The sequence below is a fragment of the Hippopotamus amphibius genome, chromosome 9 (genome assembly GCF_030028045.1).
Source record: "Hippopotamus amphibius kiboko isolate mHipAmp2 chromosome 9, mHipAmp2.hap2, whole genome shotgun sequence".
Taxonomy (NCBI): domain Eukaryota; kingdom Metazoa; phylum Chordata; class Mammalia; order Artiodactyla; family Hippopotamidae; genus Hippopotamus; species Hippopotamus amphibius.
In genome coordinates this window covers 124,843,009-124,856,709 of record NC_080194.1, presented here as the reverse complement: position 1 = coordinate 124,856,709, position 13,701 = coordinate 124,843,009, and the positions used below count along the sequence as shown (strand labels likewise).

At 46.6% G+C, this 13,701-nt stretch overlaps 1 protein-coding gene across 4 annotated transcripts in view; it reads right to left on the bottom strand.

Moving 5' to 3' along the window:
• MGRN1 (mahogunin ring finger 1) overlaps positions 1-13,701 on the bottom strand; it is a 58,639-nt gene that overhangs the window by 32,116 nt on the left and 12,822 nt on the right. For all 4 annotated transcript variants that reach the window (XM_057750863.1, XM_057750861.1, XM_057750864.1 and 1 more), the window contains exons 2-3: positions 1,953-2,071; positions 320-408 (exon numbers count right to left, since the gene is read on the bottom strand). In XM_057750863.1, the coding sequence (XP_057606846.1) occupies positions 320-408; positions 1,953-2,071 (208 nt within the window). The remainder of the gene's footprint in view (positions 1-319; positions 409-1,952; positions 2,072-13,701) is intronic.

The following is a 13,701-nucleotide window of genomic DNA, read 5'->3' as shown; positions in this document are numbered from 1 at the left end:
GGTGGTGGGGGCATCCTGGGCGCTGTAGGGTACTGAGTAGCAACCCTGGTCCCTGCTCGCCAGATGCCAGTAGCACAGCCCCCTCCCAGGTGGTAACAACCAAAACTGGCTCCAGACACAGCCTAATGTCCCTGGGGCACAGTTGCCCGGCTGAGACTCTGGTTTAAAGGCTGGAGTTGCACAGGCAGAACTCGCTGGCCCCTCCCCTCTCCACCCTCACCCAAGGGCAGCTCTGGAGTCGAGTTCTGATTCTATACACAGGGGAGTGCGGCCCGGGGACGCTCTCTGCCAAGCACCCACAGGGCGGGGGAGGGGTTACCGCACGAGCCGGAGGGAGTCTTTGCGGATGTTCACCAGGCTCCTCAGCGTCTTCACCGGCTCATGGGGCGCGGGGGTGACGTAAGGAAACTAGGAGGGAAAAAGTAATTCCAGGTAACCCCAGGCCATGGCAGGGGACAGAAAACAGGGCTTCATCAGAGCAATGGTCACAACCCTGCCTGGTCATCTTGGGCCCTGCACTGACCACAGGACAGCACCACCCTTATCCACATCCACGGAAACCACAGGCGACATGGCCTGCATGTGGGAGAGCCAGGACCAGAGCTGCCCTGAGAATTCTGGGTCCCCAATTCCAGGAAGGACCCTCAGCTGGGTCCCTGGGGCAGAGATTAGGGTTGGGGCTCTCAGGCCACATTCCTGGAGGTGGGACCTGCCGCCTCACTGCTGCCCTGAACAAGGCAGGCTTTCCACACAAGAACGATAGTCAATACAGATTTCAGAAGGGACTCGCATATGCACAGGCGCGCCTGCGCGCGCACACACATGCTGTAAAACTGGCAGCCTCTGGAAGGCCTGGGCGCAGGGTCAGTCTCCTGCTGGTAACAACGCACCAAGTCTTGGGAGACTCAGTGGAAAACTGGGAAACCAGGTAAAGGGCACCCGGGGTCTCTGCATCACTTCTCACAACTGCAGGTGACCCTACGATGGTCTCAAGGTGAAAGTCACACAAGACAACAGATCGACAGGCGGCCTGCAGAGCCAGGCCCTGGGTCAGAGCCAAGGCTACAAAGACGTGGAAGGCAGGTTCTGCTCCTGCTGTCACGGACGCAGGACATGGAGGCTCCACCGGGCCTGTGAGTGGGGGGCCAGCACTCTGGGCCCCAGGTCCTTGCCTCCTATAGGTTAAAGGACCAAGACTTCGTGTCAATCAGCTGCTCCAAGGCTAAAATAGCCTGGAGACTGCTGGTCCAAGGGTGCCCAGGGATGCCCCAGAACTCAGCAGCCTTTGAAGGCAGAGTCCAATGTCTCCTGAGAGAGAGACCTCTCGCCCACACTGGGGATCATCATCTCAACATGTAAAACCCAGGCCGCTGCTCAGCAACCCCCCACGGCCCTCACTCTCTCTCTCCCTTTAGCCTCCATCCATCAAACATTCCCTTCTTTACTGTCCACACCTCCCATACTGAATGGGGTGGGGTCTGTCCTCTGCCCCCAGCCCCTGGAAGAGCCCTAGGCACACAGCAGGTGTCAAATGTGCACTGAACAAAGGGACAGCACTGCATGAAGTGCACTTCTCTGGTAACTAGTGAGGGTGAACTTGTAAAAATGGTCCTGGCCGTGTGCGTTTCTGCTTTGGATCACATCTCTTGCCCACTGATACGTGGAATATAGACGTTCTTTTCTCTTTTTAAAGACAGTCATCCAAGAGGCATCGGATGAAATCCAGAGCCTTCCTCAGCCCCATAGTCTGGAAGCACCAGGTTCAGTGGCAGCTGCTCTGCTCCCCAGGGATCCTCCCTCAGCCATCCAGCCTCCAAGGGGGACAGGCCTCACACACACGTCGTGTGCACACGTCCAAATGGCACCTCTGTCCCGTCTGGGGAGACCTGGTGCCCACTCACGGCCAGGGGCTTCGCCACCACTGCCATGTGCCCAGCCCCCTCAAGACTCACCTGGACTGGGCGATTGCCCAGGAAGTTCAGATCCATGTTCTCTCCAAAGAGGTAACCTTCAGGGTGGGGGGTGTCGAATTTCTCACCTCCCATGAAAAAGTGCGAAGCAAAGTAGTTTCCTGGTTAAAAAATGAAACACAAGCCCAGTGGAAGCATCTCATGGCTGAGAAGCTCAGCCTGAGACACACCGGCTCTAGACACAGCTTCAGCCCCTGCACCCGCCCTGCCCCATCTCTGCGCACGCCCACCCACCCCCTCCCCTCTTCAGGGCCTCTCCTCCCCCATCCTGGACTCATCCAGGCCCCCACTTCAACATCACTTCTTCTACAGCATGTTGAATAGTGTCCCCTACAAGGACATGTCCCAGTCCTCACCCCGGTACCTGTGCCTGTGACCTTATCTGGACGTAGGGTCTTTGCAGATGTAATCAAGTTAACAGGAGGTCAGACTGGATGGGGGGGCCCTAAACCCAGTGACCAGTGTCTCCATAAAAGAAAGAGGGAGACATGGACACAGACGCACAGAGGGGAGCGGCCGTGTGAGGACGGAGGCAGAGAGTGGAGTGATGCAGCTACAAGGCAAGGAGTGCCTGGAGCCACCAGAAGCCGGGAGAGGCAGGAAGGTGCATCCCCTAGAAGCTTCAGAAGGAACCAACCCTGTGGACACCTCGATTTTGGACTTTTGGCCTCCAGAACTGTGAGAATAAATTCTATTGTTTTAAATCACCCAGCTTGTGGCACTTCGTTACAGCAGACAGAGGAAACGAATACACTTTCTCTGACCCCCAGACTAAGTCAGCTTCCCCATCCCAAATCTGAGCCCCAAGTACTTTTTCAACTCAGCACTAACCACAGTTTAAAACTGTGTGGATCTGAGTTATTCTATTTCTATCTGACTCCCCCACATGAAGACTGAGGCCATATGTCCCCAATACACTTACAAGCACTATATTCACATTTCTTGTAGAAATAGACGGATATGAGGCATCAGACACGGGTCAGCTTCAAGGAAATGAGGTCACAGCCTTGCTCGGGAAAACACTAGAAGCACCACCTCTCCCAAGCTCCCTGACCTAATACTTGCCACCGTCCCCCTTTTCTCTCTGGCACAGAGAAAGGCCAGCTGACTATAGGGCCCCGTGAATTCTGTGGACTGGAGGGAATTCGGGGCCCCTCAAGCTTTGATGGGTGCCCTGCATGGATCTGTGTGCCCTTCCTGAGAGCCGCAGCCCCAGTTACGCAGGACACAGCCATGGGTGCCTAGGCTGGGAGGCCCAGAACCAGGAGTCCAGCCTAGTGGCTCTTGCCTGCAAGGAACACAGCCAAGTACATACCAAGCCAGGGCATAACCCCAACTCACGTGTGGACCAGGAACCAGACAGAGCCATTCGCAGTGAGAGAAAAAGAATAAAGTGGTGACTAGTTAAATAAATATAATACCCCTAATTTATGGAACACCATATAATAGCTGCTAAAGAACGTCAAACAGACCTGAATACTGACACAGAAAGATGGTCACGGAATACTCACTGGATGCATTCCAAAACCCCTTTTGAGAGGTAACTGCACACACTTAGATGTGCGTAACGCAAGTTGTGAGTACACACAGAATGGTCAAAAGGACACACCCAAAAAGCTGCTGAGAAGTCAGCTGGGAGCAGGCATGGCAAGGATAAAAGCTCAGTTCTGCTTCGTCTTAGGTCTTTTCATTGAACATAAACCATCACGGTGCTCTTATCAAAATAAAAAGACTAAGTGTGATGCACGGAAGCACTGGAGCCCTTCGAAAATCACCTGAGATTTGCACTTGGTCCATCTACCTCACTGAGAGCATCAGTGCATTTTAATGCGCAAAGACTTTGAAGACGGTTGTTCCCACACTGGCCCTATGGGGGTGGGGCACAGGCGGTCTCTGGACCCTGGCTTCGGTCTCAGTTGGCCTGTGGCTGACTCTTGATCCCAAATCACAGGGCAGGAGAGAGGAGCCTCAGCTGGGAGCTCTGGGGGAAGTCAGCTTGGAGCCACTTGGTCCACCAGGACTGTGATTAGGTCATTAAAACGGCACAGCCAACGGGGAAAGCCACATGCGCTAGGCTCTGTGACAAGTCAGGGCCGCAGTGGCACGTGACAGAGGGTGCACGGAAGCCCAGCAGCTGCCCAGACTGGCTAATAAGGTCCAGATGTGTTAGGTGACCTTGGCGGGGCCTGGGCCCAGTCCTGCCAGGCCCTCCATGCTGCTCACAGACCCTGAGGTGGATTCAAAGGCCGTGCAGCACTGGTCTGGAGGGAAGGCTCTAGACAAGGTAGAACCAGGCCTGGAGCCCGGCCATCCTTGCAATGCCCTCCACGCGGAGACAGGCCCCTGGCCCAGAAAATTCTGCTCTAACCTTCCCCTGGGAGACCCAAGGCCCAATCATGTTATGTTCAACAAATCCACAGAATTTCCTCTCCACAGGCAGAAAGTGGGTGAGGAGGTTCTCCTCCAAAGAGGCCCCATGTTCTCACCTCCTAGTATTCAGGTCTCTGGGGAGACTTCCCGGACTGAACAGGGCTGACTTGTGTAACCAGCAAAACACTGTGTAAATAATGGAGTGGGACTTCCAAGGCTCTGGGGGAAGCCAGCTGCCGTGCTGGACACTCAAACAGCCCCATGAAGGGGTCCATGTAGCGATGAACTGAGGTCTCCAGCCACCGGCCAGCATCAACCACGTGGGACTCAGACCCTGCAACCTGGCTGGTGGCATCCTCAGGGGAGACCCTGAACCAGAACCACCCAGCGAAGCCACTACCAAACTCCTGACCCACAGGAACCGTGATAATAAGCATTTATTGTTATAAATGGCTGAATTTTGAATTTGTTACTCAGCAAGAGATAATTAACACGATGGGCTTCAAAGTCCAGTCTGAGTGACCCTCTCTGGGCTCCTGATTCTAACACTTTTCTGTGGCCACCATGCTGCTCAAAGCTACCACCATCTCCTGCCTAGAGTACTGCAATCCACTCCTGAGTCTCCCCACTCTCACAGCCCCAAAGGCAGTTTCCCACATCCCACTGCTCATAATGGGGGCCCTTCTGATCCTTCCTAATCACACGAGAACAAGTCCCAAACTCCTCCCCACAGTCTGTGGACCCTGCCAACCCCATCCATACCGCAGGGTCTCCATACTTGCTGTTTCCTCTGCTTATGAAGTTCCCCTCCAAGAGTCTGCCTTGATCCTCCAACCTCATGTATCCTCCTCAGCAAGGCCTCTTCTGATCATTCTTTCTAAAATTTGCAACCTCTGCCCTCCCACCCTGACTGCTGACCCCCCACCCGCAGCCCCTTTTCTCTGCTTTATTTTCCTTCACAGCACTTTTCATGACCTGATGATACACAGGAGGCCCCCACGTCTTAGCGTAGTTTTTTTTTAATCATTTGTTTATTTTTATTTATTGGCTGTGTTGAGTCTTCGTTGTTGCATGTGAGCTTTCTGTAGTTGTGGAGAGCAGGGGCTACTCTTCATTGCGCTGCACAGGCTTCTCATTGTGGTGGCTTCTCTCATTGTGGAGCACGGGCTCTAGGCACATGGGCTTCAGTAGTTGTGGAGCATGGGCTCAACAGTTGTGGCTCACAGGCTCTAGAACGCAGGCTCAGTAGTTGTGGTGCACGGGCTTAGCTGCTCCGCGGCATGTTGGACCTTCCCAGACCAGGGCTCAAACCCGTGTCCCCTGCATTGGCAGGCGGATTCTTAACTGCTGCACCACCAGGGAAGTCCCTTAGTGTAGTTTTAAGCTTTAATAACTTCAGAGGTATAAATGCTACAAACGAAATCCTCTGCATTAAGAGGCAATGGGATGCAGTTTGGAGGTGGCGGAGTAGGAGGACGTGCGCTCACTCCCTCTTGCAAGAGCACTGGAATTACAACTAACTGCTGAACAATCATCGACAGAAAGACACTGGAACTCACCAAAAAAAATACCCCATATTCAGAGACAAAGGAGAAGCCACAATGAGATGGTAGGAGGGGTGCAATCGTGTTAAAATCAAATCCCATAAATGCTGGGTGGGTGACTCACAAGCTGGAGAACAGTTATACCTCAGAAGTCCTGAGGGTTCTGAGCCCCACATCAGGCGTCCTAACCTGGGGGTCCAGCAACGGGAGGAGGAATCCCCAGAGAATCAGACTTTGAAAGCCAGGGGGATTTGATTGCAGGACCTCCACAGGACTGGGGGAAACGGAGACTCCACTCTCGGAGGGCACACAAAAAATGTGCTCACCAGGACCCAGAGAGAAGGAGCAGTAACCCCATAGGAGACTGAACCAGACCTACCTGCTGGTGTTGGAGGGTTGCCTGTAGAGGTGGGGGGCAGCGGTGGCTTGCGGGGAGACAGGGGCACTGGCGGCGGGGGTTCTGGGAGGTGCTCATTGGCGTGAGCCCTCCCAGAATCCACCATTAGCCCCACCAAAGAGCCTGTAAGCTCCAGGGCTGGGTCGCCTCAGGCCAAAGGACCAACAGGGTGGGAACACAGCTCCACCCACTGGCAGACAAGCAGATTAAAGTGTCACTGAGCTCCATCCACCAAAGTGGATTAAAGTTTTACTGAGCTCCACCCACCCAGCCCAACCCACCATCAGTCCCTCCCATCAGGAAGCAAACACGAGCCTCCTAGACAGCTTCCTCCACAAGAGGGCAGACAGCAGAATCAAGCAGTATCAGCAGTATTTCATCTTGTGGAACTGAAAATCACAGCCACAGAAAGACAGAGAAAATGAAAAGGCAAAACACTTTGTACCAGATGAAGGGACAAGATAAAACACCAGACAAACAACTAAATGAAGAGGAGATAGGGACTCTTCCAGAAAAAGAATTCAGAATAATGATGGTGAAGATGATCCAGGACTTTGAAAAAAGGCTGGATGCAAAGATCAAAAAGTTGCAAGAAAAGTTTACCAAAGACCTAGAAGTATTAAAGAACAAACAAACAGAGATATGCAACACAATAAGTGAAATGAAAAATACACTAGAAGGAACCAATAGCAGATTAACTGAGGCAGAAGAGCGAATAAGTGACCTGGGAGACAAACTGGTGATAATCACTGATGCAGAAAAGAATAAAGAAAAAAGAATGAAAAGAATTGAAGACAGCCTAGGAGACCTCTGGGACAACGTTAAACGCACCAACATTTGCATTATAGGGGTCCCAGAAGGAGAAGAGAGAGAGAAAGGACCTGAGAAAATACTGGAAGAGATTATAGTTGAAAACTTCCCTAATATAGGAAAGGAAACAGCTACCCAAGTCCAGGAAGCGCAGAGAGTCCCAGGTAGGATAAACCCAAGGAGAAACACGCCAAGACACAGAGTAGTCAAATTGACAAAAATTAAAGACAGAGAAAAGTTATTGAAAACAACAAGGGAAAAACAACAAATAACATACAAGGGAACTCCCATAAGGGTAACAGCTGATTTCTCAGCAGAAACTCTGCAAGCCAGAAGGAAGTGGCATGATATATTTCAAGTGATGAAAGGGAAGAATCTACAATCAAGAATACTCTACCCAGCAAGGATCTCATGCAGATTCGACGGAGAAATCAAAAGCTTTACAGACAAGCAACAGCTAAGAGCATTCAGCACCCACCAAACCAGCCCTATAACAAATGCTAAAGGAACTTCTCTAAGCAGGAAACATAAGAGAAGAAAAGGACCTACAGAAACAAACACAAAACAATTAAGAAAATGGTAATAGGAACATACATATTGATAATTACCTTGAATGTAAATGGACTAAATGCACCAACCAAAAGACACAGACTGGCTGAATAGATACAAAAACAAGACCCATATATATGCTGTCTACAAGAGACCCACTTCAGACCTAGGGACACACACAGACTGAAAGTGAGGGGATGGAAAAAGATATTCCATGCCAATGGAAATCAAAAGAAAGCTGGAGTAGTGATACTCATATCAGATAAAATAGACTTTAAAATAAAAAATATTATAAGAGACAAGAAAGGACACGACATAAAGAGCGAGGGATCAATCCAAGAAGAAGAGATAACAATTATAAATATATATGCACCCAATATAGGAGCACCTCAATACATAAGGCAAATGCTAATAACTATGAAAGAGGAAATCAACAGTAACACAATCACAGTGGGGGACTTTAACACCTCACTTACACCAATGGACAGATCATCCACACAGAAAACTAATAAAGAAACACAAGCTTTAAATGACACAATAAATCAGCTTGATTTAATAGATATCTAAGGATATTACATCCAAAAACAGCAGATTACATGTTATTCTCCAGTGCACATGGAACATTCTCCAGGATAGATCACATTTTGGGTCATAAATCAAGCCTTGGTAAATTCAAGAAAATTGAAATCGTATCAAGCATCTTTTCTGATCACAACGCTATGAGATTAGAAATCAATTACAGGAAAAAAACTAAAAAACACAAACACATGGAGGCTAAACAGTACCCTACTAAATAACCAACAGATCACTGAAGAAATCAAAGAGGAAATCAAAAAATACCTAGAGACAAATGACAATGAAAACACAACGATCCAAAACCTATGGGATGCAGCAAAGGCAGTTCTAAGAGGGAAGTTTATAGCCATACAATCCTACCTCAAGAAACTAGAAAAATCCCAAATAAACAATCTAACCTTACACCTAAAGAAACTAGAGAAAGAAGAGCAAACAAAACCCAAAGTGAGTAGACAGAGAGAAATCATAAAGGTCAGAGCAGAAATAAATGAAATAGAAACAAAACAATAGCACAAATCAATAAAACTAAAAGCTGGTTCTTTGAGAAGATAAATAAAATTGATAAACCTCTAGCAAGACTCATCAAGAAAAAGAGGGAGAGGACTCAAATCAATAAAATTAGAAAGGAAACAGGAGAAGTTACAACACACACCGCAGAAATAAAAAGCACCATAAGAGATTACTACAAGCAACTATATGCCAATAAAATGGACAACCTGAATGAAATGGACAGATTCTTAGAAAGGTATAACCTTCCAAGACTGAATCAGGAAGACATAGAAAATATGAACAGACCAATCATAAGGACTGAAATTGAAACTGTGATTAAAAATCTCCCAACAAACAAAAGTCCAGGACCAGATGGATTCACAGGTGAATTCTATCAAACATTTAGAGAGGAACTAACACCCATCCTTCTCAAACTCTTCCAAAACACTGCAGAGGAAGGAACACTCCCAAACTCATTCTATGAGGCCACCATCACCCTGATACCAAAACCAGACAAAGATACTACAAAAAAAGAAAACTACAGACCAATATCACTGATGAATTTAGATGCAAAAATCCTCAACAAAATACTAGCCAACAGAATCCAACAACACATTAAAAGGATCATACACCATGATCAAGTGGGATTTATCCCTGGAATGCAAGGATTCTTCAATATACACAAATCAATCAATGTGATACACCATATTAACAAACTGAAGGCTAAAAACCACATGATCATCTCAACAGATGCAGAAAAAGCTTTTGACAAAATTCAACACCCATTTATGATAAAAACTCTCCAGAAGGTGGGCATACAGGGAACCTACCTCAACATAATAAAGGCCATATATGACAAACCCACAGCAAACATCACTCTCAATGGTGAAAAACTGAAAGCATTCCCTCTAAGATCAGGAACAAGACAAGGATGTCCACTCTCACCACTACTATTCAACATAGTTTTGGAAGTCCTTGCCACAGCAATCAGAGAAGAAAAAGAAATCAAAGGAATCCAAATTGGAAAAGAAGAAGTAAAACTGTCACTGTTTGCAGATGATATGATACTATACATAGTAAATCCTAAAGATGCCACCAGAAAACTACTTGAGCTCATCAATGAATTTGGTAAAGTTGCAGGATACAAAATGAACACACAGAAATCTCTTGCATTTCTATATACTAACAATGAAAGATCAGAAAGAGAAATTAAGGAAACAATCCCATTCACCATTGCAACAAAAAGAATAAAATACCTAGGAATAAACCCAACCAAGGAGGTAAAAGACGTGTACTCAGAAAACTATAAGACACTCATGAAAGAAATCAAAGATGACACAAACAGATGGAGGGACATACCATGTTCTTGGAATGGAAGAATCAACATTGTGAAAATGACTATACTACCCAAAGCAATTTACAGAACACCATAATTCAAAAAGACACATGCACTCCAATGTTCATTGCAGCACTATTTACAATAGCCAGGACGTGGAAGCAACCTAAATGTCCATCAACAGATGAATGGATAAAGAAGATGTGGTACATATATACAATGGAACATTACTCAGCTGTAAAAAGCAAGGAAACTGGGACATTTGTAGAGACATGGATGGACCTAGAGACTGTCATACAGAGTGAAGTGAGTCAGAAAGGGAAAAACAAATATCGTATATTAACACATATATGTGGACTATAGAAAAATGGTACAAATCAACTGGTGTGCAAGGCAGAAACAGAGACACAGATGTAGAGAACAAACATATGGGGAAAGCAGGGAGGGTTGTGGGGGGAATGAATTGGGAGATTGGGATACCAAATTGTACGCTCTAAATATATGCAGTTTATTGTAAAACATAAAAAATTAAAAATTAAAAAAAAAAGAGGCAGTGGATGAGGGGTTTTTTGGGGGGGAGGGGCTTTAACTGTTTGTTTTCTTTTTTGTGTTTTGTTTTGTTTTCTAAATTAATGTGTATTGCCTTTTTTTTTTAAATGTTTGGCCGCACCTTGAGGCTTGCAGGATCTTAGTTCCCTGACGAGGGATCAAATCCATGCTCTCAGCAGTGAGAGGGCATAGTCCTAACTGCTGGACAGCCAGGGAATTCCCTTATGTGTATTGCTTTAAAACAAACAAAAATATTATTTTAAAAAGACTGGAGACATGGGACAAGGATGTTAGAGCAGTGGCCATAAAATCACAAAACCGGAACTATGTTCTGGGAAAACCACTGAACTGTACATTTTAAAAGAGTGAACTTTACAGCATGTAAATTATATCTCAACAAAGCTGTTATTATGAACTGGAGGCCCTTCAGTTGTCAGCTGGTAAATCAACGGTATTTTTTTGGAATTAAATATTTATGAGATCTTTCTATTTTTTGGCAAATAACTAGGAATTAGACACTATTGCTAAATCAAACCCCCAGCTAATTCCCATCTACTTCATTTACGTGAACAAAGTTTCTCAACTTAAAATGAAAAACAGAACTAGAACTGATGCTGAGCCACCTCATTCCAGCAACAAGTTCTATACAACTGTGACTATGTGAATTAACTGGGGGGAAGGCAGCCTGTCCACGGACTTAGTTATATACGTTCGATGTTTTTTTAGTATTTACGTTTGTTATTTATAAAAACTGTAATATCTGTGATGTTTTGACCAATTGAGTATTTGTAATGACCACACAAACCAGAAGAAAACTTCTTACTTTTAAGGTTCTAATTTCAATTTATGCACATATTTTGGTTGCATACAATATAGGGACCAATAAAAGACTTTCAAGCATAGGAAGCTGGAAACACTTCACATGCCCCTCAATAAGGAAATGGACAAACACACCATGGCAGTGACAGGATGGAACCAAACATCAGGTAAAGGAGGAAGCGGGGTCTCTGAGTATCAGCACAGAGCAGGCGCAGAACCAACACGACTCAAACATGGAGGATGTGAAAATGTATCACCAGACAGCCCCGCAGTGCAGACGGTGGGGCCTCACACGTGGAGGAGGAAGCAACAAACATGGGGAGGACGTGCCCAAGTCCACAATACAAAAATGTTAACCGCGGACTCTGAACCCAAGGCGTTCCCTATATTAGTCTCTGTACTTTCCTGTGTGTCTTTTTTTAATTTTATAAATTTATTTCTTTATTTACTGTCTGTGTTGGGTCTTTGTTACCTGCTCGTGGTGGCTCCTCTTGTTGCGGAGCATGGGCTCTAGGTGCGCGGGCTTCAGCAGTTGCGGCATGTGGGCTCAGTAGTCGCAGCTCATGGGCTCTAGAGCGCAGCCTCAGTAGTTGTGGTGCACGGGCTTAGTTGCTCCGTGGCATGTGGGATCCTCCCAGACCAGGGATAGAACCCAGGTCCCCTGCATTAGCAGGCGGATTCTCAACCACTGCGCCATCAGGGAAGTCCCTCCTGTGTGTTTTTAAGTGCTCACATTTTAACAAAAGGAACTTTTAAAGGAGAAATGTGTGCGTCCAAGGGAACTGGCAGGAGCTCCCAGGTGTGTGCCTATGCGTGTGTACAGGTGTATCGTGCCTGGGTGTGTGTATATCTAAATGTGCATGTTGTGTGTGTGTGGGTGTGTGCACATGCATGCATGTGTTGTGTTTGTGTGTGCATGCGTCTGTCACGTACACGTGTGTACGGTGTATGTGTGTTGTATGCATGAGTGTGCATCTGTGTGTGTGTGTGTACACTTTGGAACCAAGAGGAACAGTCAGGGCTATAAAGAGGAGGGAGGGAAAGAGGAAGACAAGACAACTGAGGGAGAAACAAAAAGGAAGCCCTGGAGATAGGAAGAGAAGAAACTACCCCCACAGCCACCAGGGGAAACACATCGAGGAGAAATGGATCCTCCCCCACTTTCCATGTGGGAGACTAGGGTCAGAGGTCACCAAGCTAGTGATGGAGCCACCGCTCAATGCCGACTCCAAGCCCACCGTGTGTCTTAACCCCATACTGGCCACCTCCCCACCCCACAGCACATGGGAGAGACAGGGGACAGCAGTCAGTGGTGTCACTGCCAGTCACACATAATGAGCCAGGTGAGGAGGGCTTCTCAATCATAAAATCCTTCTAGAGGGCCTGCCAGAGAACACGGGTCCTGATTTTGATCTAGAAGCCCTAACCATGTGGCACAACCCACTCCAGGACCCCAAGGCCTCAGAGGGGCCATCCTCAAACTTTACAGCTAGCATGGAGCTTTCTCAAAAAATTAAAAATAGAACTGTCATATGATCCAGCAATCCCACTTCTGGGTACTTACCCAAAGGAAACAAAAACACAAATTTAAAAAGAGACATGCACCCTGATGTTCACTGCAGCATTATTTATAATAGCCAAGATATGGAAACAACCTGAGTGTGGTCAATAGGGGAATGGATGATGAAGATGTGATATATGTATATAATGGAACAGTACTGGACCGTAAGCAAAATGAAATCTTGCCATTTGTGACAGCATGAATGGACCTAGAGGGTATTATGCTAGGTGAAATGAGTCAGAGAAAGACAAATATCATGCGAACTCACTTAAATGTGGAGTCTAAAACATAAAACAAAACAAGCAAAACGAAAATAGACTCATCTAGTGGTTGCCGGAGGGAGGGGGCTGAGTGAAATAGGTGAAGAGGATTAAGAGGTACAAACCTCCAGTTATAAAATAAATAGGTCATGGGGATGTAACGTACAGCACAACATAAGGAATATGGTCAATAATATTGTAATAACCTTGCACAGGAACAGATGGTTACTAGACTTACTGTCACAATGTATGCAAGTGTCAAATCACTACATAGTACGAAACTAACATAACATCTTACATCAACTATATAAATATTTTTTTCTTTCACCCACCTTGTTTTTTTATTCTTTTCCATTATAGTTTATTAGAAGGTATTAAATACAGTTCCCTGTGCTATACAGTAGGCCCTTGTTGTTTTTCTATTTTATACACATTAGCTTGCATCTGCCAATCCCAAACTCCTGATTTATA